General features: G+C 36.1%; 1 protein-coding gene and 2 long non-coding RNA genes across 8 annotated transcripts; 2 read left to right on the top strand and 1 right to left on the bottom strand.

Moving 5' to 3' along the window:
- The first annotated feature begins 10,795 nt into the window (after nucleotides 1-10,795).
- On the top strand, nucleotides 10,796-11,881 carry LOC121230424 (uncharacterized). Its single transcript, XR_005928426.1, has 2 exons — nucleotides 10,796-11,348; nucleotides 11,581-11,881. It is a non-coding gene; the product is annotated as an uncharacterized lncRNA (long non-coding RNA).
- Nucleotides 11,882-13,358: 1,477 nt separating this feature from the next.
- Nucleotides 13,359-23,553, bottom strand: LOC107961952 (SWR1 complex subunit 2). Of its 5 annotated transcripts, none has more exons than XR_001701487.2 (13): nucleotides 23,315-23,553; nucleotides 23,127-23,196; nucleotides 22,799-22,870; nucleotides 22,611-22,654; nucleotides 22,273-22,528; nucleotides 19,234-19,309; nucleotides 19,028-19,147; nucleotides 18,835-18,903; nucleotides 16,623-16,665; nucleotides 15,766-15,831; nucleotides 15,086-15,283; nucleotides 13,790-13,941; nucleotides 13,359-13,616 (listed from the first exon to the last, which is right to left on the bottom strand). XR_001701487.2 is itself a non-coding variant. In XM_016898140.2 (12 exons), the coding sequence occupies exons 1-11, from the start codon at nucleotides 23,380-23,382 to the stop codon at nucleotides 15,094-15,096; spliced, it is 1,074 nt and encodes a 357-aa protein (XP_016753629.1). In that variant the 5' UTR covers nucleotides 23,383-23,553; the 3' UTR covers nucleotides 13,359-13,616; nucleotides 15,086-15,093. The 5 variants fall into 5 exon arrangements, 2 of the variants coding, with proteins under 2 accessions (XP_016753629.1, XP_016753630.1); XR_001701488.2 differs by having other exon boundaries at nucleotides 13,790-13,862; XR_001701489.2 differs by lacking the exon at nucleotides 23,315-23,553 and having other exon boundaries at nucleotides 22,795-22,870.
- A 15-nt stretch (nucleotides 23,554-23,568) lies between these two features.
- LOC107963435 (uncharacterized) lies at nucleotides 23,569-25,340 on the top strand. Of its 2 annotated transcripts, XR_005928427.1 has the most exons (5): nucleotides 23,569-23,656; nucleotides 24,226-24,274; nucleotides 24,353-24,499; nucleotides 24,615-25,058; nucleotides 25,134-25,340. It is a non-coding gene; the product is annotated as an uncharacterized lncRNA (long non-coding RNA). The 2 variants fall into 2 exon arrangements; XR_001701915.2 differs by having other exon boundaries at nucleotides 24,226-24,499.
- Nucleotides 25,341-26,544: the final 1,204 nt, after the last annotated feature.

The raw sequence follows: 26,544 nt of genomic DNA, 5'->3' as shown, positions 1-26,544 counted from the left end.
CCCATAAACCAATGAGAAAGGTGTTGCCCCGGTAGAAGTTCTGACAGATGTCCGATAAGCATAAAGGGCAAATGGGAGCTTTTCATGCCAATCTTTGTAGGTCTCCGCCATTTTCCCTACAATCTTCTTGATATTCTTATTAGCTGCCTCAACCGCCCCATTCATTTTTGGGCGGTATGGCGACGAGTTGTGATGTTTAATGTTGAACTGACTGCAGACTTCTACTATTGCGCTATTGTTCAGATTCAATGCGTTGTCAGATACGATTCTTTCTGGCATACCATAACGACATACGATCTCCTTCTTCAAGAACTTGCTGACCGCCGACTTTGTGAAATTGGCGTACGAAGTAGCCTCCACCCATTTGGTAAAGTAGTCAATGACCACAAAAATGAATCGATGTCCGTTGGAAGCCTTTGGCGAAATTGGCCCAATGACGTCCATACCCCACATTGAGAATGGCCATGGGGTAGTCATAACATGGTGGGGTGAAGGAGGCACATAGATCTTGTCTCCATAAATTTGACACTTAAGGCACTTCTTAGCGTAATTGATGCAATCTCCTTCCATTGTGGACCAGTAATATCCGAATCTCATGATTTGTCGAGCCATTGTAAAACCATTGGCATGTGTCCCACAAATGCCATCATGGACTTCCTCTAGAATTTTCTTTGCCTCAACAGCGTCAACACATCTTAGCAACACCTAATCCTTTCTTTTTTATATAGGACCTCACCGTCCAGGACATAGTCACTGGGTAACTTCCTCAATGTTCTTTTATCATTTTCGGTTGCTTGATCTGGGTACGCACGGCTCTTCACATATTGTAAGATATCATGATACCAAGGATGATCATCTCTCTCTTCCTCTTCATCGACATTACAGCTGTGAGCCGGAGCCTCACAGATACTCATTTGAATTGGCTTCATATCCTCCTGTTCATTTACTTTGATCATGGCAGCCAATGTAGCCAAGGCGTCAGCCATCTAATTCTCGTCTCGCGAGAGGTAATGAAAGGTAATATTATCAAACTCTTCAATTAACTCCAAGATTAACTTTCGGTAACTGATCAATTTGGGATCTCTTGTTTCCCACTCGCCTTTAAGCTGATAAATTACCAATACAGAATCTTCATACACTTCTCATACTTTGATTTCGCGGCCTATAGCTGCCCGAATTCCCATGATACATGCCTCGTATTCTGCCATGTTGTTTGTGCAGTCAAAATCCAGCTTACAAGTGAATGGATAATGGTCTCCATTTTGGGATATTAGTACTTCCCCAACTGCATTTCCAACGGCATTTGATGCTCCGTCAAAATTTAATTTCCAAGAATGATCTTCAGACATGTCTCCTTCAGCGATTGCTACATACATTAGATCTTCATTGGGGAAACTGAAATTCAAAGGTTCATAGTCCTCTAGAGATCTACTGGCTAGGAAGTCTGCTATTACACACTCCTTCACAGCTTTTTGGTTTACATAGACTATATCAAATTTGGAGAGCAGAATCTGCCATCGGGCCATCCTTCCATTTAAAGCGGTTGATTCCATCATGTATTTGAGAGGGTCTAGCTTTGAGATTAGCCAAGTTGTACGGTACAACATGTATTGCCTCAACCTTCGTGTTGTCCAAACCAAAGCACAGCATAGCTTCTCAATTGGCGGATACCTCATTTCACACTCAGTGAATTTTTTACTGAGGTAATATATCGCTCTTTCTTTTCTCCCAGTCTCATCGTGTTGGCCGAGCACATACCCCATCGAATTATCAAATACTATTAAGTACAGTATCAATGGTCTACTAGGGCTTGGCGGTGCTAACACTGGGGGACTGGACAAATATAGTTTAACCTTTTCAAAGGTTTTTTGGCATTCATCATCCCATACCCCAGGATTATACTTTTTAAGAAGACGAAATATGGGGTCACACTTCTCAGTCAGCTGCGAAATAAACCGTGCGATATAATTTAGTCTCCCTAGGAAACCTCGGACTTCTTTCTGAGTTCGTGGCGGTGGCAGCTCCTGAATAGCCTTGACTTTATCAGGGTCGACTTCTATTCCCTTCTCACTGACTACGAAGCTGAGTAACTTTTCGGACTTAGCTCCGAAGGTGCATTTTGACGGATTGAGCTTTAATTGGAATTTCCTCAACTTCAAGAATAATTTCTCAACACTCGCACATGCTCCTCTTCAGTTCGAGATTTTGCAATCATGTCGTCAACGTAGACCCCAATTTCCTTGTGCATCATGTCATGGAACAAGGTTACCATGGCACTTTGGTATGTGGCTCCTGCATTTTTCAACCCGAAGGGCATCACTTTGTAGCAAAACGTTCCCCATAAAGTTATAAATGTAGTTTTTTTCCATATCCTTAGGATGCATCTTAATCTGATTGTACTCGGAGAACCCATCCATAAAGGAGAACAGTGAATAGACTGCCGTATTATCCACTAGAGTGTCTATATGAGGCAATGGAAAGTTATCCTTTGGGCTGGCCTTATTTAAATCTCTGTAATCTACACACATCCGTACTTTCCCATCTTTCTTAGGGACAGGGATGACGTTGGCCACCCATTCTGAATAATTGACCACCTGTAGGAATCCAGCATTAAACTGCTTCTTGACTTCTTCCTTTATTTTTATTGCTACCTCGGGTCTCATCCTTCGGAGCTTCTGCTGAACTGGCTTGCACTCCTTTTTTGTAGGGACACGGTGTACGGCGATATCGGTACTTAAACCAGGTATATCCTGATATGACCATGCAAAGACGTCCTTGAATTCTTGCAGTAGCTCAATAAGGTTCTGTCTTGTTTTCTCGTTAACGAAAGTGCCAATTTTAACTTCCCTCCCCTTTTCCAGGGCCACAATCTCAGTAGTCTCTTTGTGTGGCAGGATCTGCTCCTCTTCTCGCTCCACCATCCTTAACAAATCGGGAGATAAACCACAATCCCCGTCCTCTTCAAAATCTTGAAGTCCCTCAAAACACATGTCTCGCTCAAAAGGGAATTCCGGGCTCGTATCAGCATTACTCATGACGTTGACATCCGGGGGCCTATTATGAGTATAAGAGAATACCCAAAGAAAATGAAATGAATAATTCCTTTATATGTTATGATTGTGTATGAAATGAAAAGGAAGAAAAAATAATTGCTCAAACTGATATATGAAAATGCATTTTTTATTGAAAATAATAATGTTTGGACATGAGCCTATTTCACAAAAGATTCTTATTGTCCCTAGGCTAGAAGACAACAAGTGGGTTTTGAATATTACCCTATGTTAGCTCTAAAGATTACAGGAATTTCTTCCACAGTCCAGTTATTCAAAACACTCCCAGGCTCGTACGGGCAAATGCCCGATAAATTTCTTTCCATTGCTTCCTCTTCAAACGTGGCGTTGATGTTCCAAATTCCTATCACATCCTCGACCATTCCTTCTTTTATCCTTTCTGGTGCAGAATGAATAAACCCTCCAGATACAAATGTTTGGAAAATATGGGGGAAGCTCATCGGTTCCTACCTGACTTCTGTCCCACTCAATCTTGCTCTCCGCTGTTCCTGTTTCCTTTCAAACTCCTTCTTCACTTGGCTTGCATCTATCCTAAATCCCAAACTGAAGCGATCCCACTATCCAACCAAGACTGGCACTCTAACTTGTCCACGGAGGTGCCTCCCGAGTCCTTTGCCAGGTAACGGCCATTTCCCAACTGTCAGCTGCAGGCTCATTTTCGTAGCCCCTGACATCTTAGGTATCGGAATCCTACTTCCTTCAGCTATAAACATTACATTTACAAACTCTAACGATCGAAATGAACATTCAATCGCTTCGTTGTCATTCTCTACGTAGGGTGCATCACTGGTAACTGACACAATAATGTCCTCCTCCGCATTTATTGTTATTAGCCGACCCTCAGTAACCATCTTTAACTTCTGATGCAGCGAGGATGGCACTGCCCCAGCTGAGTGAATCCAAAGTCTTCCTAATAGACAGTTATAGGAAGGCTTAATATCCATCACGAGGAAATCTACCTCGTACGCGTTTGGGCCAATCTGAAGAGGTACCTCTATCATTCCCATTACTTTTCTTTCTATGCCATCAAATGCTCTTACTATGTTCTGACACGTCTTCATATGGGAATTGTCTATAGGTAAACAGTTTAACGTAGCCCAAGGCAATACATTCAATGCGGACCCATTATCAACTAGTACTCCGGGTAGCGTATACCCCTTACAACGTGTAGTGATATGCAGAGCCTTAGTAGACCCCCTACCCCTTGATGGTATCTTATCATCGCTAAAGGAGATGAAATTTTCAACACTTATGTTGCCGACAAGAGGATCCAGTTTGTTAATCGAAATGTCATCCGCAATATAGGTTTCGTTCAACACTTTCATCAATACGTTGCGGTGGACCTTCGAATTTAACAGCAGAGCCAATATCGATATGCGATCCAGTTGTTGGTGTAGTTGTTCCACAACACTATACTCGCTGTGTCTTAGGAACTTCAAGAACTCTTTGGCTTCATTTTCTATTACTGGCTCATTAACCAGTGGTTCTGATCTCTCTACTTCTTGCTTGAGCATGACGAGTTTCCCTTTTGCTGGTTCGACTTCTGTGTTTAGCGTGTTAATCGAACCCTCCTTCTCTGCAACTGCTATACTACAATTATAATTCCAAGGCACTCTATGACTATCTTTATAAGGGGAAACTGTTGGCTTCTGGATTATAACTCTTGGTGTAACTCTTGCTTCTACTTCACTAACTCTGGGCCTCAAAATAATTATCACTGGACGGCTGGCTCTGTAGCCTTCTTCACTCGACTCTCCTCCTAGAGAGCATACATCCTCCTCTCGACAGACTCGAGGAACTCCAATTCCTTATTATCCATTAGACCCTGTACTAGGGCCCTGAACTCAATACAATTCTGGATCTCGTGATCTTTCTCATGATGGAACTCACAGTAGTTCCGTGTATCTTGGATTTTATCCCTCAACCCCTGCGGGACTAAACCTTTCTTCTGTATTTCCTTGCAAACTAGCTTTAATGGGGTTCTCACCTCCGCGATATTCAGCTTGACTTTCCTCCCCATATTCTCAATTATCGTGTTTACCCCTTTATCAGTATGACTGGGCAACGGATTTCCCGTACCAGGTGTGTCATCGAATTTTACAACACCTGCTTTGATAAGCCTTTCTACACACCTTTTGAACGAGGTACAGTTTTCTATCGAGTGCCCCGTAATCCCTGCGTGGTATTCGCACTGAGCATTTGCATCATACCATTTAGGGTATGGGGGTTGTAACAATTCTAAGTGGAAAGGGGCCACTACGTGTGCATCAAATAACTTTTTGTAGAGCTCCCTATATGTCACTGGTATGGGAGTGAACTGGAACCTCTCTGTATTCTACCTTGTATTAGGCTCTCGCCTTGGTGCGGCCTGTTGGCCTGTGACTATCGTCCGTGACAGGTTTTGAATACCCTGAGCTCACATTACCTACCTCATTTTCTCTTTTCTTTGGGGCTGACCTTCTTGTGCTTTCCCCCGTTTCTATCTCCCCACATCTTATCGCATTTTCTATCATTTCGCCTGACATCACTATGTCTGCGAAACTTTTAATTGTGCTTTCCAGCATATGATTGATGAAAGGTGCCTTCAATGTATTGACAAATAGAATGGTCGTTTCTTTTTCCAGCAGTGGTGGTTGAACTTGTGTGGCAACTTCCCTCCACCTCTGGGCGTACTTCCTAAAACTTTCACCCGGTTTCTTCTCCATGTTTTGTAACGTGATCCTGTCAGGTGCGATATCTGTTACATGGCCATATCGCTTCATGAAGGCCTGAGCTAAGTCTTTCCACGATTTGATTTGGGTACAACTTAACTGATTGTACCATTTCGCTGCAGCCCTAATCAAACTATCCTGAAAACAGTGAATCAACAGCTGATCATTGTTGACATACCCCGTCATTCTCCAGCAGAATATTGTAATGTGAGCCTCCGCGCAGCTGGTTCCATTATACCTTTCAAATTCCGGCATCTTGAATTTTGGAGGGAGTACTAAGTCCGGTACCAAACTCAATTCCTTAGCATCAACCCCGCAATAATAATCTATACCTTCTAATGCCTTGAACCTCTCCCCTAACCACTTGCAACGGTCTTCGAACTGTTTTGGGAGCTCAGCCCTTGCTTTTTCCTTTTCTTCAACATCTTCGAGGTCGGGGACAGTTGGTTTTGCCAAATTATCGCCCGGATTAGAACTTGAGCTTGTTGGGAGATTTCCTAGCGCTGAAGTACCAAATTGATACTGAGGTCTAATATTAACAGACACCTTGGGTGGTTGGGCACTTGCTGGGGCAAATCCAGGAGGATATGTGGAGTCTTCATTGCCGTCCCCACTATCACTCATAGGGCCTTTTCCTTTGTCAGACCCCCCTTCAACAGCTGTGTTAGCTGGCTCATCATGTTGTTCTGTGACTCCAGCATGTTTTTCTAGGACTCTAGCATTTGATCCTTCATCTCCTGCTGGATCCTAGCCAGCTGTTCTTGCATCTGAGGTTGCAGTTGCTCCTGCATTTGTTCTAATTTCTCTAACCTCTGATCCATATCCCTTATTTTCCTCCGTGTATAGTAGCGATGTTCTAGGGTAACTAGATAAATTATCACTAATTAATAGGGTTCTTTCGTGTAACTTAATGCATATGATGCGATGTGATGTAAATGTATGAAATGAATGCAAAACTAAGAAGGCGTCAATTCTGATTCAATTTCTTTTAAAATAACTTTATTGGAAAACAGAAAACTTTACATAAAACGGGTTATATATACGGCCTAGCCCTTATGCCTAAAGTTTTAACTCTCTCGAGAAGCCCAGCTAGCTCTCGACCTCGATCCGACTCTAATTCATACTTTATACTTAACACGTCAGCTTGAACTGCTAGAGTTTGCAAATGCTCCGCTACCTCTCGAATCTGAGCCACGGCCTCACCCATGATGCAATCTCTGTCCCTGACCTGGTTCTGAGATCTATGTAGCAGCTCTTTCCAATGCTCATTATCTGACTCAAGAAGTTGAATTTGAAGTTCACGATTCTGAAGTTCGGTCTCAAGTTCTTCTATCTTCCCTCTCAAATCCTCGATCCTGTTTAAGCTTGCCTTCAGCTCTACTGCAGAGTTGCGACTACGAGATTGATGAAGCGCCATCTCTAACTCCTCTACTCGAGCTCTTAACATTTCTTTTTCATTCTGGCTTTCAACCAAACTCTTTTTTAAAACGCTCTCTCGTGCACAAGTATCATGAAATCTTTTTTCCCATTGTTCGGCTTTAGACCTTTCCTCTTGGACCTCTTGTCGCCATTGCTCTGACATCTTTCCCAGTCCAGCATTTCTCATTGACTTATGTAGCTGCCGGTAATCAGTCTTCAAAGCGTCCAAGTCCTCCTCAGCTTTTCTTTTCCCCTTTCGTAGTTTCTCAGCCTCGAGTTTCTGAACGTCGATATCTAACCTTAGATGCATCTTCTCTTCCTCCAACTGCTCTATCTTCTTTCCTAACTCTGAATTTCTCCTTTTGAAGTCTTGTTTTATAATTTCCAGCTCGGAAGGAATTACTCGTAAGTGTTCTTCCATCGGTTGGACGCCTTCTAGACTTGGCCTCGGAATATTATCATTGATCCTCTTACTCAACCACCTACTGTACTCAGGAGTCGTCATTGGGCATCTAGTCAACTTCTTCATTCGGTGTGTCTGTTTCCAGGCATCGGCGATTTCTCGAACTCTCTTCTTATAATTATCCCATTTATACAAAAATTCACTATGAGCTAACCCATGTGTCGCAGGTACAAACTGCTCTAACTCAAACTGCCTTAACACCAGCAAATGGGCATACCCAACAACTCCCCAAACTCCAAGCAGAGGTACCCAGTCAAAATTTCCGCACCGGTAGAGGACTTCATCGGGAACCATCCAAGGGGCCTTCCATTCCACATCTTTTTCTTGGAGATTTTGGAGAATTGTCATCCACCTTTCTTCTGATATGTCATCCCTCATGGGCGTAGCTGCTATCTCCTTCAAAGGGGAATAATTTTCAAAAAAAACTCGATTCGGCATTCTGTGAACTTTCCAGAAGTGGCCATGGAACCAAACCAATAATAATTGCGTGCATCCCACGAATCTTCCCTCACCTGCCCTTCGACATGCATTTAAAGATCTGAATGTCTCTGCTAGAATTGCTGGTATCGGTGTAGCCTGTTTGGTAAGCCTATCAAATAAATCAATGACTGCTTCGTTGATATGTCGTAATGCTTTGGGAAAGATCACTAACCCATAAATACTCAAGGCGAAAACGTCAACCTTCTTCTTTGCATCTGGATGTGCCAGGATCAAGTCTCTCAAGTTCACCCAAGGAATGCATTTCCCCTCACCTTTTTGTTGAATCCGGGCTGTAACCCACTGCTCACTCATCCCAATGACGTTCATTAGCTTCTTTACAAAACTTGGTACATTGGGGACCTTAACATACACTCTGTCCATTTGAAACCTTGGACAACGTAACAGGGCTGAATACTCCTCCACGGTTGCACCAAGTTCACTTTCTCGAAGGTGAAACAACTATATGCGGGGCTCCAGAACTGAGTCATAGCTCGAAACAAGTACTTGTCTACCTTAATGTCGAGCAGGTAAGGCAGATCACCGTAGTTGTGGTAGAACAATTTCTTGGTCTCATCATTCCAGCGGGCCCATATATCCCTCAATTCTTGGAGCTCATTCTGTGTCACACTAATACGGGTGAAGTCCCACAATTTCGACACGTACCCCTCGGCCAAGCTATCCCCTTTCTCGAGCTGAGCATTCTCTGACCATGCACGGACAACCGCATTATCCCCTACTTTATCAAGAAGTCCACTCTCCATGACAAGCTCTCTAACTTAGTAATCGAACAGGTATTGACACCTTCCTAAATATGAAATGACATGCAATCATGGCAAAAATAAAACACAATAAGTTAGTATCAAATAATAAAAATCAAAGCAAGCAAGAAATAATCAAAAACCTATTTGGGTAATCACTAGAATTTGGCATGGCTCTACTTAGGGTAGGTCCCTAAGGGTTACTATATGCGGTTCAGTTCTAAGGAAAGGGTACCTGAACCAGCAGATTCCTTGATCCTCACCCATTATAGGCTCATATGGATCGAGTTCAGTTCAGGGGGATACATTTCCCTATGGCCATGCGGAGGTGAAAACCTCACGAAACCATAGGTACGGATGTATCCCGGAAGCAACCCACTAGCCCATGCGGAGGTGAAAACCTCACGAAGGCATAGCTTCTCACTCCCACTTAAGGGTGCGACAACGGACATGCAGTATGATGCAGGAATAACATAAGAGAAAATAAAAATGATACTAACAAATGTGACGGAAGAAAACATAATTTCAAAACACAATTTCCATTTTCGACAAAAGGACAGAAATTAATCAATTTTACGGCTTGACTCTCTTTAAGTCCCCAGTGGAGTCGCCAAGCTGTCGAAACCATTTTTAATTTTAAAACGTGGATCGACTTTAAAAACATGGATGGAGTCGCCACCAATTCTTTTTGAGGTGTAATTGGGCCACCTTATAAAGCATTTTGGTCTAAGAATGTTAAGAAAACAGGTTCGGGAATCAATTACGTACGAGGAAGGATTAGCACTCTCGTAACGCCCAAAATCGGTACCAAATTGATTAATAATGTCCTTATTGTTGAAAATTTTAAGAGATTTTAAAATATAATTCTTTTATAAAATATTTGAACAGTTCGTTTTGGGATATTAAGGCTTATTTGTTCCAAAATGACAAAATGTCACACCCAGCACGTTAGGATGCAACATTTTAACCCTCAAGACCCAAATAGTCCCTTAATTTTCTGAAACCTGAGACTAGAAGGATATTTAGACATTTGGATGACCGAAAAAAACCACAACCCAGCACGTTAGGGCACAACTCTTTTGGACTTCCAAACGCGAAACATTGCCTTGTTTTATAAGACTTTTGAAAACGATCTAAAGTCAATTAAAAAATGTATTTATTTAATTTATTTTTGAAAAAACGAAAAAACTAAGAACTGGCTTAAGTGAGTTTAAATTTGAGTTGTTATACCATACAAGGAAACAGGTATGCCATTGTGAAATATATAACAATAATCTAATGCAATAATATAATACGACTAAATCATAACAGGATCAGAAGATATGCATATAAAGTAAAAGGCATAATTTAAATTGAATATATACGCAAAATAACATAAGAAAATATTTTGAAGACTGAGGTATACTTTGAAATGGGATTTAAAAGAAACAAATGTATGAATAAAATATAATACATATATATATATAAAGAATATGGACAGTAAGCAATATGAAATCAATAATAATATATAGTGAGGAGTAATAAATAATAATAATTTAGTATAAAATAACTGATAAAAAAATGGTGTATATAAAAAAACAATATGATAAGTTCATTAAAGAATATATTTGAAGGAAAAAAAAACTTTTAGGGAAAAATGTATATATATAAGTTATAAGTGACAAAAAAATGGTAGTAAATAGTAAAAATAATGAAGAAAATAAGAAGTACAATAAACTATATTTAAAATTATGAGCCTAAAAAAAACTAAATAGTATAAAAATGCTTATTAGTAAAAAAAATATAACAAATAATATATAAATATGATTAAAATTTATACATAAAATAATTAACTTTGCTAAAAAAACCTATAATAAGCATATAATATAAAATGATATAATAATGTAAAACATAACTCAAACAAATTAAATTAACAGAAAAAAAATGAAAATAAGGCTCAAATTAATTAAGTCAGCGGTAAAATGACAAAAGAGCAAGGAAAAAAGGTTAAATTGCAGTGAAACAGGAGTTTCGGGGCGAACTTTAGAAAACAAAAGCCACATGGGCTAAAATGAACGTACAGGCTAAGAGGGAGGACCAGGAAAGCAAATTTTCTTATCCTTCAAAGCGCAGTGTTTTGGTATAGGACGAAAATGCGATAAAATCTAAGTTTTGGGGCCAAATCATAATTAACCAAAGTTCAAAAGGGTCCGAATTAAAAGCTAGAGTAACAGGGAGGGATCAATTGCAAAATAATCCCCAAAAAATCAAGGCACCAAACAGTGCTACTTTATAAACTTATAAAGTAAAAACTTGCAAGAGAGTTACATCTAGCATCTTTAAATTTAAAAAAAAAAAACCACCCCCTTTTGCCTTGCTAAAGATTTAACCAAGTTTAGCTCCGTATCTGAGGGTCATCGGCGACATGCACCTCTGCCTCTATCGGCGCTTCACGGATCAAAATCGAGTAAGCCTTCTTCTTTTTGTTTTATTCAAAATCGATTTATCAAAATATGAAAGAAGAAAAAAAATAAAAAGGGAAAAAAAAGTCTGGTAAAAGAATGAAAAGTAACCTCTTAAACCTTGAATCTCACTTTGATTGCTATTGTTTGTTCTGTCTCTAGGGAAAAAAACCGTTTCCAAATATATTGTTTATTTTAGGCTTTATAGCCTTGTTTTATAATTGTTTTTTGCTGCAGGCAAGGCTGACGTGGGAGCCGTGGGTGCGAGGGAGTCGGGGGCACGAGGCGTGTTGGACGTGAGTGTCGACATGGTGCGCAAGATCCGGCTGCTGGGAACTGCTTGCGGCTGCTATTCCTCAAGTTAGGATTTCCCATTTTTGCTTTATTGGTTTTGGGCTTGTTTAGTGGGTTTGTGTTTGTATTGGGCTAGGTTTTGTTTTAGTGGTTAATTTGTTTACGCCTAGGTTTGGGTTTGTTTAAAAATTTGATCCTACAATCATTCTAGTAAATTTAAAAAAAATGGTTTTAATGATGGTAACAACTAGACCTAAATTATTAAATATGAAAAGTAAAGTAACTAAATTTTTAAAATTAAAAGTAGAGACTAAATTTTAAATGTGCAAAGTCTATAGAGAATTAGAGCATATTTAACCCTCAAATTTTTGTTTTATAATTTGACACAAACAAATAATTAACCCAATATGAAGCATAAAACGTAAACATAAAAATAAGAGTTTAAAGAGAATACTATAATACTCATTATATTACTAAACTAACATTAGAATAACTTATTATTCTCGTGTAAATATTTTTTTTAGTTTTAATTAAATGATAATGCTTTGACAATAAATTTAAAAATTAATAGTTTTTTACTAGCTCTGCTATCATAACTGACGAAATGATAATTATATTTTTATCGTATAAATTGTACATCTATTTTTAACATGTTCTTTATATATGTTATTAATTATTAAAAGTTAAGTACATAACATCATTAAATATATTGAACATAAAAATAAAATAAATATAATTCAATAAATTTTAAAATAACAAAATTTCAATGTCATTTTCTTTTTCAGAAAGTATTATCAACTTAATTTGTCAGTCATTTATTTCAATTTTTAATGGATCCCTTTGTACTCGCGCTTGTTTTTCACTATATACGATGTTATATATTATAATTGTAATTATTTAATAATATCAATGAAAACATATGAATTTCTTTAGATATAATTTTTTGGTACAAACTTTCGATATATTTTTGCAATATTAAAAAAATAAAAAAATCTTAAATAAAAATTTCTTTGAATATTGATATATTGTTTAAGCTAAAAAATAATTATAAGTATATTTTTAATTAAAACAACATGTTAAAAAATACTTTAAAATATAATTCAACTAAAGCAAAATATTAAATCACTTGTAACATTAAAATAAATATTTTTTTCATAACCATCATAAATATTTTTATGACAGATATTAGAAGTATATCTAAAGTTGCAACATATTAATCTTTTAAACTTTTTATACAAATAATTTTTTTAATATTTTATATATTTGACTTATCTTTTGATAATTACTTATATTAATTATAGAATATAAAGATAATAATTACTTATATTAATTATAGAATATAATAACATTTATTAAAATAAAGATAATTAAATGCATATATTTCACATCCAACACACCTGAAATAAGAAAACTAAAAAAAAAATTACCTATTACTAAATTGCCTTCCATTGAATCATTCGTTATCTAGCAGAGCTTAAACTCCTCAAGCCGTAGTCAAATTTGAATAATCATTTTTTTCTACGTATGTGTGTGAGTAAATGGTACTTGGTGTCTATATTACAATTTAAAGTACCTCTATTCAAGCGGAGAAGGATGTGAAAGAGCATGAAAAGTGAAGCTCGGCTGAACTAAAACAAGCTGAACGTAAGCTAAATTACCAAAACTGACAACAGCAGCATATTCAAAATGACCAAGCAAGGTAAAGCAAGAATGATTCTCTGTTTTTTCGGGGGTAAGAACAATGCTCTAATTTAATTAACTAAGGAGTTTTTTAGCTGAAGCATTTCATCGCCAAAAGTGGTTTTTAATCTGCATATATAGCTTACACTCCTATCTACCTACTTTAATAATGTTAAATTATCCCTGGAACATCTACATATATTTGAATATTTTGAAACATTGGGAAACCTACCACACAATTTTAAGTCTCACTCTAGCTGTAAATACTCCCGAGGCCAGTAGCCATGACTCCTTGCAATCTGGCGAGAAAAAGTGCAGCCATGTCAGAAATTGGAAGATGAACATTTAACTGAAATTCTTCAATAAATGTAAGAGCAAGAAACTAGGTTACAGTAATGTGCATTGCATGCAGATCACAATAGGAGAATATAAATCAATAAACATGAAAGAATCCCTAGATAAAGGCTCGAACCTTGAAACCAAGCTCACTCAGAATAACTCCAAGTCTAGAACAAATCACCATAAAGTGTTTCTTGGAACACACCCTGCTTCCCATGATTCAATATCATCCACAGTATGTTAGAAACATCTTCATACAATCTTCACTTGAAGTTTCTCTTATATCTGGTTACAAAAGCTTGTATGGTTCATATATTTCAAAACAACCGAGTGTTTTTATAAATAAAACATCCATTCACCTAATCGAATTAGACAAATTATGATGGTCCCAGCATTCAATCCCACACGAGGACGTGGTGATCATGGGGTGATGACATGGCAATTCCACATGCTTTCTACTATTGTAGTAAGTTGAATGTGCAATCCAGTTAACATAAGCAAAATTTGAGTACATTGCACATTTTAAACTTCAATAGCAATCTGAACATTTGAGAGTAGTAGGGATATCAAATACATGTTTAATGCTTTCATGATGCAGTTTTCAAATTAACAAGTCAACTGAAAACCTAAAATTAGGTGTTTCACATTGGTTAGAACATCATCTATTATGGATGACAAACAATGTTCCTCTTTTGTTCTTGTTTGATCTTTACATTCAACTTTCTTAATTTCCAAATACATCTCAAATTAACCTATCAACAGTTTCATCACTCAACACCAATATAGCAACCAACCCCAAACAAAATCACATACACACACAGCAGAAAATGTCCTAAAATAACTGAGCTTTCACAATATTGTTAACAATCAAACAAAATCATAAAACAGCTAAAAGGTGTACCCAGAAATAAAAGAATGCAGAAACTGCATTTTTTATAAATAAAGCACAACAATCTTTTAACAAACTTCTTTGAAAGAACTGCATGCTGACAAGGGACAATTGTGACATCATACGCATTTACATATCCAGGATAATCATTTCAAAAGATAAAGGAACCTACAATTACATATATTTGGTTATCTTTATCAAAATAACTATATTCAAGATGGAGTTTGAAACTGTATCTAACTTGACCACACCTTCTAGAGCGAGTGGTTGCTCATGATTTAAAACAAGACAAAATTATTGCCAACAAGATAGGTGCTTCCTGATAGCGTTAGCAATTACAAAGTCGGTTCAAAGAATTGACTCAATTTATGCTTTTCCCCTTTGTTTACTTTAAACAGATTTTGTGGTCCAGAAACAGAAAAGTGATCTAGCTTGTCAAATATCCAATCATACAGAGGCTTTGCAATAGAATAGATAAAGCCAACAAAAACACACTTCTTGAAATAAACGCAATCTACGCTGAAAATTTTAGAAAATTACCATATCAACTAATCTGAACTTTCATCATCATCAGGTGGTGTTCTGCGGAAATTCCCCAAGTACTGGAAGCGTGATGTTTGACTTCTATTTGATACGTGAGACCTCTTCCGCCTGGGCATTAAACCGTGACCAGACAGAGAATCAAGCAAGACCCCCATATCCATTTTCTTGGGAGCACTTTTATGTTCATCTCGAAAACTACAAAATCAGGAAAAACAAACTCAGCAAGAAATTAAGATTAACCACTCCCCTCCCACCTTCCCTCTTTTTTTTTAAAAAAAAGTTATGATTTCCCTTTTGGTTGGTATATTTAGGGGAGCATATCAGAAATTGCTGAAGACTTAAACTGGTTGACAGAGGAGCACCTCTGCTAACTATAAATAAATGCTCTGTTGCTACAAGTCGTCATTTTTCTTTAAGTACCTATGTCCAACACATTTACGAGCATGGATGCCAGGATAGGACCCTCCAAGGATCCTCAAACATACAAAAATTAAACATAAGAGGACCCTCCAAGGATCCTCAAACATACAAAAATTAAACATACTCATTTCAAACACAACTCTGTCTAACGATCACATCCAAGTCCAAGTAACATATAATACATGTAAACTATAGAAAATGAATAACTCAAGGTGATATATCAGAAAAGAGACCGATAAAACTGAATAGAGACATACCGTTCTCGAATAATTTTAAAGGCTTCCTTTGTTGCATAGCATAGCCCAGTCTTTGGATCTCGGTACCTACAACATCGAACCACAATTTGAACAAATAAGGGTGGATGGAGAAAGCCAAATTTGTCTCTCTTAAAATGTTTAAGTATCACAGAATTAACATTTCTACCAAATCATAAACATGATATAGTAACAACTTTGATGAAATTCCCAGCTCAAGAGAAGCATATCTCTAATTCATGGCTTTCACTTTTGTATTTCCCAAACTAATGACATTTCTAACATACATTTGGAAGCTATTGAAAGCTAATTGATCATGACTGGGAGCATAACAGTAGTGCCAACAGTCCAAATAAAACTCAAGAAAGATAAAAGCAAGGCAAAACATTCCACTAATGCTTTACAACATGGAAAAAACGCTGCAAAAGAAATTTTTATGTGCTTCCAGTACAACTGTAAGAAATCACCATTTGGTTCCAAATACTGCAATGACAACAATTTATTCAGCAGCAAGACTTTGGAATGAAAGATCAAGCAATAATTTGAAATTAGCATCTATAATCAATTAGAGATTATAGGGAGATATTTTAGGATTTTATTTAGGGAGGTACTGTAGGGGCTTTCCTATATTTTATTTTCTTATTTCCGGTATGCTATAATAAAAGAGAATCTGATAATATATGCCAAATCTCTTCTTTATTTCTTTTTCCTAGTGGAGGATTTTCCTCCATTATGCCCTAGTTTTTTATTTACTATTAACAGCAACCACTCCCATATATATGTAAGTTGAATTATTAAGAAAGAATAAGAATAATTCTTTCAAGTTTCTTCAAATAACCATTATGAAAATAAGCTCTTACCTCGCCGGCAATCCAGTGACAGCACACATAGCCTTTTCTGGGTCTGGATGTAAAGATAATTTAAACAAATAAATGAATCAAAAGGATATCAATAGAGCAAAGAACTAATGGTAGTTAAACAAAAAGGCCAGAATCAAAAAATAATAATAATAATAACAAATATTAGAGAATCATCCACACTATACTGTTAAATGATAAATATTATGCACATATTTAGAAAATCATGTAACAGAAAGTTCTCTCCTTAGTCATCCTGATACAAGACAGCTTTGGGTCTAAGGTTTGAAGTTCAACGATAATCCAAATATCTTGAGAGAAAGAATGAAAAAGAAACTAGATAGATCCCTAACCATCATGCTTATGGTTCCTTAAGCATCACACAATCAAGAAGAAGAAAACCCAAGTATCAAACCTGGGGTTCTTCAGGAATCATACTCCGAGGATGATTGTATCACACAACACAAAAGCAATAAGCAGAAAACTTTTAAAATGTCTATTCCCTCAATAGAATACATCAATTTTTGTACACCCTTACTTGGACTCTATCTAAGCAAACAAGCTCAGCTTGAAGCTCAAGAAAATAGAAAACAACATAAGTAACTGGAAACTCAAGATAAAGGAAAAGCAAACTTGACTTGGAAATAAAACCTAATAATGTTAGCAAAACAACACTAAGATACTAAATCATAATTGAAATTAAAATCCTAGTTGTTTGCCTCGGACAGAAAAAATTTTGAACAATTCTGCCACCTTGGACAAAATTCTTTCTTTTTGTGCATCTATCTTTTCTAGTAAAACCATCTTGGCTTCTTCAGGATCTTGTTGGAAATCCTCAAAGTTCGATTCCAGTTTTGCATTCTTCACCATTAGCACCCAGAATCACATCAAAAATTTTAAATCTTTAGGCTCTAATACTAACTGGTGCAGGATAGTTTAGGGGCTAAGGTTTAAAGTTAAATATAATGTGAGTTTCTTCAGAAAACAGAATTTTGGTAAAGAAAAGAGAAAAGATCCTTAAAGTTCAAGCCTATGGTTCTTTGATCGCATCACACAAACCGAGAACAAAGAAAACCTAAGACACCCAGGGGTCCTTTGGAGTTTACATCCAAGGAAGATTTTATCACATAACCACAAACAATAAGCTAAAATTTTATGCAAGTCTATTCCATCCATAGAAGAGTACATTAATTTATATAGACCCATAATTTGGACACTAAGCTAACTAGCTTAATTTGAAATCTCGGAGAACAGAAAGCAATAAACTTGACTTGAAACTCAAGAAAACAGGAAAACAAACTTGACTTGAAAACAAAATCTAAAAGGGCACGGAAAAAAACAGGATGTTATACCCTAATTAAATGTAAAATACTAAGTATAACCCTACACCTATAAAACAGTACATTTAATCCCATAATTAGCTTCTAGTATTCTCTGCATCACACCCTCTGGGTTCATGGGTGAGAGTTTTTCTGATGGGTACAAGTTTCTATTTTTATCACTAAAATCAGGGTATGAACTAATTGCGTTTCATTATCTACACCACTTGTGGAGCCCCTTTTTATTTTCATTCTGAAAAACATGATAAATATTTTAACTAATTCCAATTTGGATTTTGCACTTCTTTTTCAAGAAATCTGTTGAAGTCAATTTCTATAAGCCTAAGAATTGGATAACTTTATTGTGATTTACACAGCATTTTCAGCCACTAGAAATTTACAGATACATCAACTCTAATGGTAACAAAAGCCAGCAATAATATTTAATACCAAAGACATTCATCATGAAAATACAAATCACACCATTACATATGATATCCCCGAGCTCCTTGTTTTTGCTTGCAGCAACATCATTATCTCACATGGTGGGATGAAAAAATGAGTGATGCTAATTTAAAACCCCTATGCAAAACCCCAATGATCTAAGCTCTAGGCTAAAAGCAAAATTTCCAGAACTTCTAGCAACGGTGGAGATCTAAACTAATGTCCCTATATGAAAGAAAAATATGACAACTAGTTCCACAAAATGATTGGCCCCAACTTCAACAGGTTGTGTTTGTTGAATGCTTGAGCTAAAATGACATCCAAGGGAACTAAAATGAGATAAAAGCCAGAAGAGAACAAAGCCATTGATTGACAAAAAAGTATCAGTTTGATAAGAAGAAATTTTTTAAGAATCTACATCATAAATTTTGTCAATCGACCCTACAGCTTACATGGAAGCGGTGTGGTTGAGAGCTCTGAGTGAAATGTCAATCCTTTACTAAATTCTAGATATGAAGAACCTGCAAAAGATTGCATGGATTTGTATAGATAATTTCAATTAACAGACTCCAAATAATCAACAATCATGTATTTATTATTGTTGCATTTAAGAACTAGAATCAACAGCTATGAAGAGAATCTTGCCATCTTTTGACACATATTTAATCTGCGGACCACTATAAACAGCCTTGTGGATTATTGCTCGTTTCTTAACTTCTTCCTCCCTTGCCAAAACACGCTCTAAATTTCTCAAGTTCATAATTTCTGCAAAATTAAAATTAATAAATTCAAGTTAAAATCAAATAAGAACCTAAGAAATCCAAACATCAAAGGTAACTTTCAGCCTGAACCTGTTTGTGCTGCTTCTAAAAGCATTTCTTCTTGAGTCATCCTCTTCTCTTCACCTTCTTTTTTCCTTTTTATTGGCTGGTGATTAAAAAATACCTCATAAATAATCACATGGCATAGCTACATTTTCACTCTTTCCAAATTATACAATCAAACAATACACACACAGACAGACATGCACAAGCAATACGGATATATGAAATTACAAATCATACATTTGACAGTATCCATACATAAATAGTGAGTCATGAGAATATTCCCATCAAATATGAACAGAATGTTGGCATGAACTTTCTTAACGAATTTGATATACATACATCAAATTCTGACCGTACACAACTTGACAGTTTCACATCTCTGAATAGTTCATAAGTTTCAACCAAAGGATTACAGAAGTTTCAGTAAAAGACAGTGATTGTGTTTTTATTGCTTCTATCTACATTATAGTCTCAAAAAAAATGCAAACCTCAAATGGAGGGGAAAACAAGAGCAAGTGACTATAAATAGTTATGCATTTCAATGCTCAATGAGATAACCAACACTCAGATTTGTGCATAAAGTATAGTGTGAAATTCTTGATATCTTTATTAGGAAATTCTATGTATAATAATCTAAACTTAAACTAAGATACCAATATTGTAGCCAATAAGTTTTCCCTGAGCAACCCCTTGGACAGGTGCATGATATTGGGAAGGAAATTAAAACAGCTGAAGATAAAAAATTAAAATAGTGTAAGTGCCACATCAGCCTGTTTAGAAGCAATTACCTTCGTGACACTTCATAGATAATTAAGATGCACTCTGTTGCTAAAAGTAGCATGACAAAGTCTAAGGCAACAGAAAACATGTGAATAGAGCTACAAAGTCAGTATGGTGCTGATGTAGCACATACACGAAGATATATATCCGCTTAATCCAACCATCATGTTTCATACCTATGTTACTCGGACTTGGGTGTGAGTGTTGGATACAGGGTATCCGATATGGTTAAGCCTTTTCTAAGGTTACCCATGTATTCGGAGGATCTTTAGAGGTAATATCTCCATATCCACATGTTGGACACAAGTGCCGGACATGGGTACTTCAAGAAAATTTATTCAAGCAGATCATGCCCATCAAATTTCCAAGTAATTAAAAATGTCTTAACATCATTTGATATAAAAAATTTCAAACCATCATATATATATATAAAAAGACAATATTCTCAACGGATGTGATAGAAATATCGGAAGGATTTAAAACTTTGTATGCATGAGTGCGATTATGTTGTTAAATCTGAGGTCATTGTGAAATATTAATTAGACATAGTCTTCATGGAATTAATACTGATTCTTTAGCAAAGTGATTAACCTTGAAACTACTTGGATCATTTTGCAGAAAAAGAACACCCATATTAAATCATATCCAACATCAAATAGGTTAAAGAAATCACATCTACCACCTAAGCAAGATGATCAAAGACTAAAAAAACAGCGCAGGTGGGAATGGGGAGGGTCACAAACAACAAGAACCTAATTTCTTCATGGGAAATGACGCTAGAGGCATAAAGATTTATGCCCAAATTCATAAGGCTTAAAGGTGAGGACAACATGATAAAAAAATATATAGAGAAACCTTTTACAATTTCATCAAAACTTAAGGATACAAATACCATTCCATATGAAGATGAGTAATAAATTTCTTTTATTTTTCTAGAGGACAAAATACTTTAATGGAAAGACTTAATTTTACGGTGTCAACCTAACTAAATTCACAAATCAAACACCATTATTTAGAACCTACACTTTGAATATCTATTAATATTATTTAAATAGTATTAATAGAATTTAGATATTAGCTCCAACCTATCACTAATTTTAACAATAATGAAATTATGCAAACAAATTAATTATAGTAACTTGAACATACAATGATACAATCAATTGTAACTCTAACATAGAATGATACAAATTAACAACCATACTAAAGATTTAAACCCTCAACACTGTCAGATTACTATTCCGCTCACTAAGGCATTAATTCGATCAAGTTTACAAACAAATCATCAAAACCAAAGGTTAATGCTTTCTGAGATAATTATCTGAAAGTTTCTAGTAATAAAATTTCAATACTAATAAGATTAAACCGAATTACACAGCACGATATAAGATCCCATTGCTCCTTATTATAATTTTAAAAAGTAAATAAATAAAATGATAAGGCAAATGGCACTATAAGTACAAGTCTCCTAGAAATTATAAATTTGTCACTTGCAATGAACTTAATCTAGGGCATTGATTACACTTATCAAATATTACCAAATAAGGGGGAGAGCAAATTGTTCCAGTAACTTAACAATTTTTATAAATTGTGCAATTCACATGATTTTTGCCTAAACTTGAAATTTTCATCCATATCCAAATCTACAGCTACATGCAAGAGAAGCAGAATGAAGTGCAATGAAACTAGTCCTTTTCAGCTTAGTGGCCAAAAAACTATACATCCATCCATTTTTTATTTTTTTTTTCTTGGAGGAGCCAAGACAAAATGCGGGAATAATTTCCTCAGAAAGATTGGGATTCCCGTTCGGTTTGATTTACAGTTTTCCTTTCTTTTATCTTCCTTCTTTTCCTTTTTCAAAGTAAGGGAGGAATATCATTTACTTGTAAAAAGACATCAATTCACACATCAGGAATCTAGGAAATACTAGGGCACTTTGAGACAACCATCCCCCCAAAGCTCCCTCCAACATATACCCAAGTCTCTCACCGGTGAAATTAAAGTTTCAAGAACAAGAGTAGAGTCAAGAACGAACATCAAATGGTATAATACTCAAAGCAGTCGTTATGAAAACACTTCTTGTATTATTTTGCTTAAGTTTAAACTAGATCTCATCAATATACAAAAGAATATATATTTATACACATATATAAATATCAGTTAGAAAAGATAAATGCAGTAACCAATACCATGATCAGTTTTATTTTCCCATTTTTGAGATAACAATGTATAGTAGAAATATTTTCCTATAAAAGAAGAAAAAAAAATAACCAAAAAACTTGCCTTCATTGTTGCCTGCAGAGCAGCACGTATCGCATCTCGCTCAGCTTGCCTAACAATGACTGAAGTTCTTGTAGATTTCCTTATAATTCTTTCACCTTCTGCATCATCAGGGGCATCATGATGCTGTGTAGAGGAAGTCTTTTGAGTAAGATTTTCATCCTTGGAATCGCCATCTAAATTTGAATGAACTTTCTTTTTCTTCTTTTTCTTCAAAGAAGGCTTTCCAGGAAATATCAGACGCTTCTTTGTGCGAACCCTGCTAGGGCAATTCAATATAAAAATAAGGGCAACAAAATGGAGATGTAAATACAATACAACAAAGGTAAAAGAAGCTAAACCTTTCATCTGCTTCGTCTTCTACTTCCTCATCTGGCTCAGGTTCCTAGCAGCCAAGCCATAGAAGAGAGTCAATTTTCAAGATACCAAAGGTGTGAAGTTTTCTTAGCACTAAGAAAGATATCCTGCAACGGAAGAGTAATTATAAAAAAAGAATTAAATCAAAAGTAGAGAAGAGAGCAATACAAACATCTTCATCGAAGTCACTATCAAACACATCAGCAGCCTCTGGCTCTTCTTCGTAATTGGCATCATTCTCCTCCTAAGGAGAGAACCACAAACAGAAAAAAGGGTTAATGTCGTTGAATCCTTTAATCAAAACCTAAAACTAATAAACTAAGTAGTGATCATAATTTCTAGCTACTCCCAATATTGTCGCTCTAAATAAACTCTTAGTTTCAGAGTTTGTACGAATTTAAGGTAACATCAAATCACCCGTATTCCAATACATCAACATCAATTCTATAGTCTAAGAATATGGTGAGAGTATTTTCACTAGAATAAGTGTGTGCTTGAACCTCTTTAAAAGCTTCTTGATTCCAAAACATCTCGTCCTCTTCAACTTCCTCGTCCAGCAACTTCGTCATCCTGGAAATAGAAAATAATAGGGTTTGCATATTAATTATTTCCAGAAAATTTTTTTTGAAAAAAAAAAGAACCGTATTAAATGATAGGAATCCTATCTTAATTTAGGTTGAAGATTCACCTTCTCCCTCTGGTTGATCGAGAAGCACGATCCAGGAAGACGGCTGTATCTTCTTTACCGGTTTCCATGGACACAACGGTAAAAACTTCACCAGTTTCGCCGGCGGATAGGAACGGAAAACGTGAGATGGAGGATGCTTTCTGATCGGTGTTCTAAGTCCAGTTGTGACGCCAAAGAGGGGGAAACAAGAGAAGGAGAAGACGGCGAGGAGAGTGGAGAAGAAAGCTAGATGGAAGAAACAAACGACGGAAAGGGGAAGCGTGGATCGGATTGATGCCGGAGACTTTTAGTGTGTTTGAGTTTGAGAACTGAAGTGAAGACCATATGATACCGCGAGAAGGGGTAATAGTAAAACAATAAAATAATTTGAATAATCCAAATAATAAATTAATGTGAATAATTTTCAAAAATTAAATATTTTATAAGAATTTCAAATTTTATATTTTAAAAAATTATATAAATTATAAATTATAAAAAGTTCTAAAAAATATATAAAAAATTAAAAAAATTTAAAATAACAATTTTGGACCTAGATGAGTAAATTAACATTCAAGTTTATCCGAGCATCTTATATTTTTATCTTATTTTGCTTTAAAAAAGTTTTCAAATATATATTATTTCAATTTTATATGCTCTAACATAGAATTGCTCTAGGAACTACTAAAAGCAATATTCATGTTGTTTCCTAATATAAAAACATTACACTCTGTTAGACACCTATATGACAATTTTAAGAAAGATGGTTTTAAAACAAAATAATTGAAAATTTTGCTTTGGAAAGCAGCATGAGAAAGCACTCTAAAGGATTTTGAAAATGTCGTGGTTGAACTGAAGAATAACAATCAACATGCTTATGATTGGTTGAAAAGAAATAACTCTGCTTACTGATCAAGGTCTCACTTCTCATTTAGGAGTCAAACTGACATGTTGGTGAATAGTCCTTGTGAATGCTTTAACAAGGTAATCTCCTTATTTATTTTCTATATGCAATTCATTAAGGACCTTGTCTCACTAATCACTTATGTTACTTACTGGAAGTTGATATTGGAAGCAATAGGGAAGCACATTTTAACCATGATGGAAACAATTAGGATCAAGAAGAAAAAAGAACCTGAAAAAAATTAAAAGAATCTTGTGTCCAAAGATCAAGAAAAAGTTGGATGTCAATATGAAAAATTCATTAAGGTAAATAGATCATTTTTTTAACATACGTATACCTTTATTCTGTCATCACTTGTTGGTAGGGCTCATTACATGTTGTTTTTACTTAAGTATGGTATGTTTTAGTAATTATTTTTAGGTGGCGACAGATTTCAAGTTGAATGTGGTCCAAGCAGTCAACATATAGTAGACCTAGTTGAGAATTCCTGCTCCTGCAGGAATTGGGATCTTATTGCATCCCTTGCATGCAAGCAATGACTGTCATTCATCTAAATGATGAATACCCTGAAACTTATATACAAACTTGATACACCAAGCAAACCCAGCTTGCCATTTACTTTAACTTCATCAGGCCAATAAAGGGTCTTGACCAATGGGAGTCTGTGTTGGACATGTTGTCAATACTGCCTCCTACATTAAGAAGGCCACCTGCAGACCTACTAAAGTGAGAAGGAAAGAACCTGATGAACCACAAACAACAACAAAGCTAACCAAGAAAAGGGTGGAAATGAAGTGCAGTAAATGCAAGAAATTAGGTCACAATAAAAGGAGTAGAAGAAGGGAACTCGGCTAAAACATTCCGGTAAGTCATCTGCCTTGGCTTCATTAGTTTACTTATATATGCAATGTGTTTGATGGGTTTCACTTGTTCGTTTAGGTCAGAAGACACAAAGTTGGTGTTCATAACCAAGTGGTTGCCCTAACTTGTCAAAAAGCTGCCCTAACCCACCAAGAAGTTGCTACCCCAAGAGAAAAGCTTCGATTCAAGAGGAAACCAACCACTGTTAAATGGATGCCTTCTACTCAAGAGTCATTTGTCTTAGACCCATCAATGACATTGTAAATCGAAAGTTTATTTTGTTAACTTTTTGAGCTTATTGTGTAAATTTTCCTATTACTGCTACTGATTTCTTAACTTAGTTAGGTTATTTTTTTGTAAATTTGCCTATTATTGCTACTAATATCTTGACTGCCTATAAACGAGTTATCGTTTATAATAAAATATGACACCAAAAATATAGGAATTGAGAACGGTTGTGTCCGCAAGTGCACAGGTCAAATTATAATATATTTTATACAACAAAAAACTTGGAAGTATCCAAGGATCGTACCCAATGAAGGATAGAATAAACTATGAAATTTTTTTCACAATAATAAGTCTAAGTAGTAATAATTAATTACTATATTACGATAAACCATAAAATAGATTAAGAGGATAAAAATAAATAAAGAACAAAAATAAATAAATAAGAAAAATAAACAAACAAATTAAATCAATAAACTAATCAAGAATATTAACTCGCTTTAGGGTTTGTAACTAACTTCAGGTTAGGGTTTTAAGGTGGATTAGCTATTGATTAACCAATTATTACCTCCCAACCTCTAATTAACTAATTGATTGGTTGATAATCGCTTATCTCCCAACCTTACTTTCTCAACCAAGAAAAATTACGATTTACTCGATTCGTGTAACACCCTTAACCCATACCCGTCGCCAGAATAGGATTACGGAGCATTACCGTAAAAACGTAACATAGAACATACATTTCCAAACCTTGAAATAAACATAGCATAATCCATTCATATACATGCAATTCGTCTCTTAATTGAGCCCTTGAGGCCTTAGAAACACCTTAGAAACGATTCGGGACTAAATCAAAAATAATTAGAACATTGAGGAAAAAGTTAGAAATTTTAAACTGCAAGGGCCACACGGCTGTGTGGCTAGGCCATGTGACTCACACGACTGAGACACACTCCCATGTCTGAGGTCGTATAACAATCAAAATAGGGACACACAGTCGTGTCCCGGCTTGTGTCTGTGCCCGTGTAACTCTCTGAGTTGGGTTACACGGCCAAGCCACATGCCTGTGTGCTAGGCCGTGTAACACTTGAAATGGCCTCACACGCCCGTGTGCTAGGCCGTATAATTGCCTAACTTGAATGTCTTTAAATCCTATAGGGGACACACAGTCATGTCGTATGGCCGTGTGTCACACACGGCTGAGACCCACGCCCATGTCTTAGGCCGTATGGACAAGAAATTGGCCAAAATCAAATCATTTTTT

This window comes from Gossypium hirsutum, chromosome A06 (genome assembly GCF_007990345.1).
Source record: "Gossypium hirsutum isolate 1008001.06 chromosome A06, Gossypium_hirsutum_v2.1, whole genome shotgun sequence".
NCBI lineage: Eukaryota > Viridiplantae > Streptophyta > Magnoliopsida > Malvales > Malvaceae > Gossypium > Gossypium hirsutum.
The sequence above is the reverse complement of the archived record's forward strand: the minus strand, read 5'-3'. Positions and strand labels throughout refer to the sequence as shown.

Coding starts and splice junctions, on each gene's coding strand:
- LOC107961952 (XM_016898140.2), bottom strand. CDS start 23,382: ATGGAAACCGGTAAAGAAGATACAGCCGTCTTCCTGGATCGTGCTTCT. Junction 23,197..23,314: donor CGATCAACCAGAGGGAGAAG/GTGAATCTTCAA, acceptor TTCTATTTCCAG/GATGACGAAGTTGCTGGACG. Junction 16,666..18,834: donor CTCAACCACACCGCTTCCAT/GTAAGCTGTAGG, acceptor CTTTACATCCAG/ACCCAGAAAAGGCTATGTGT.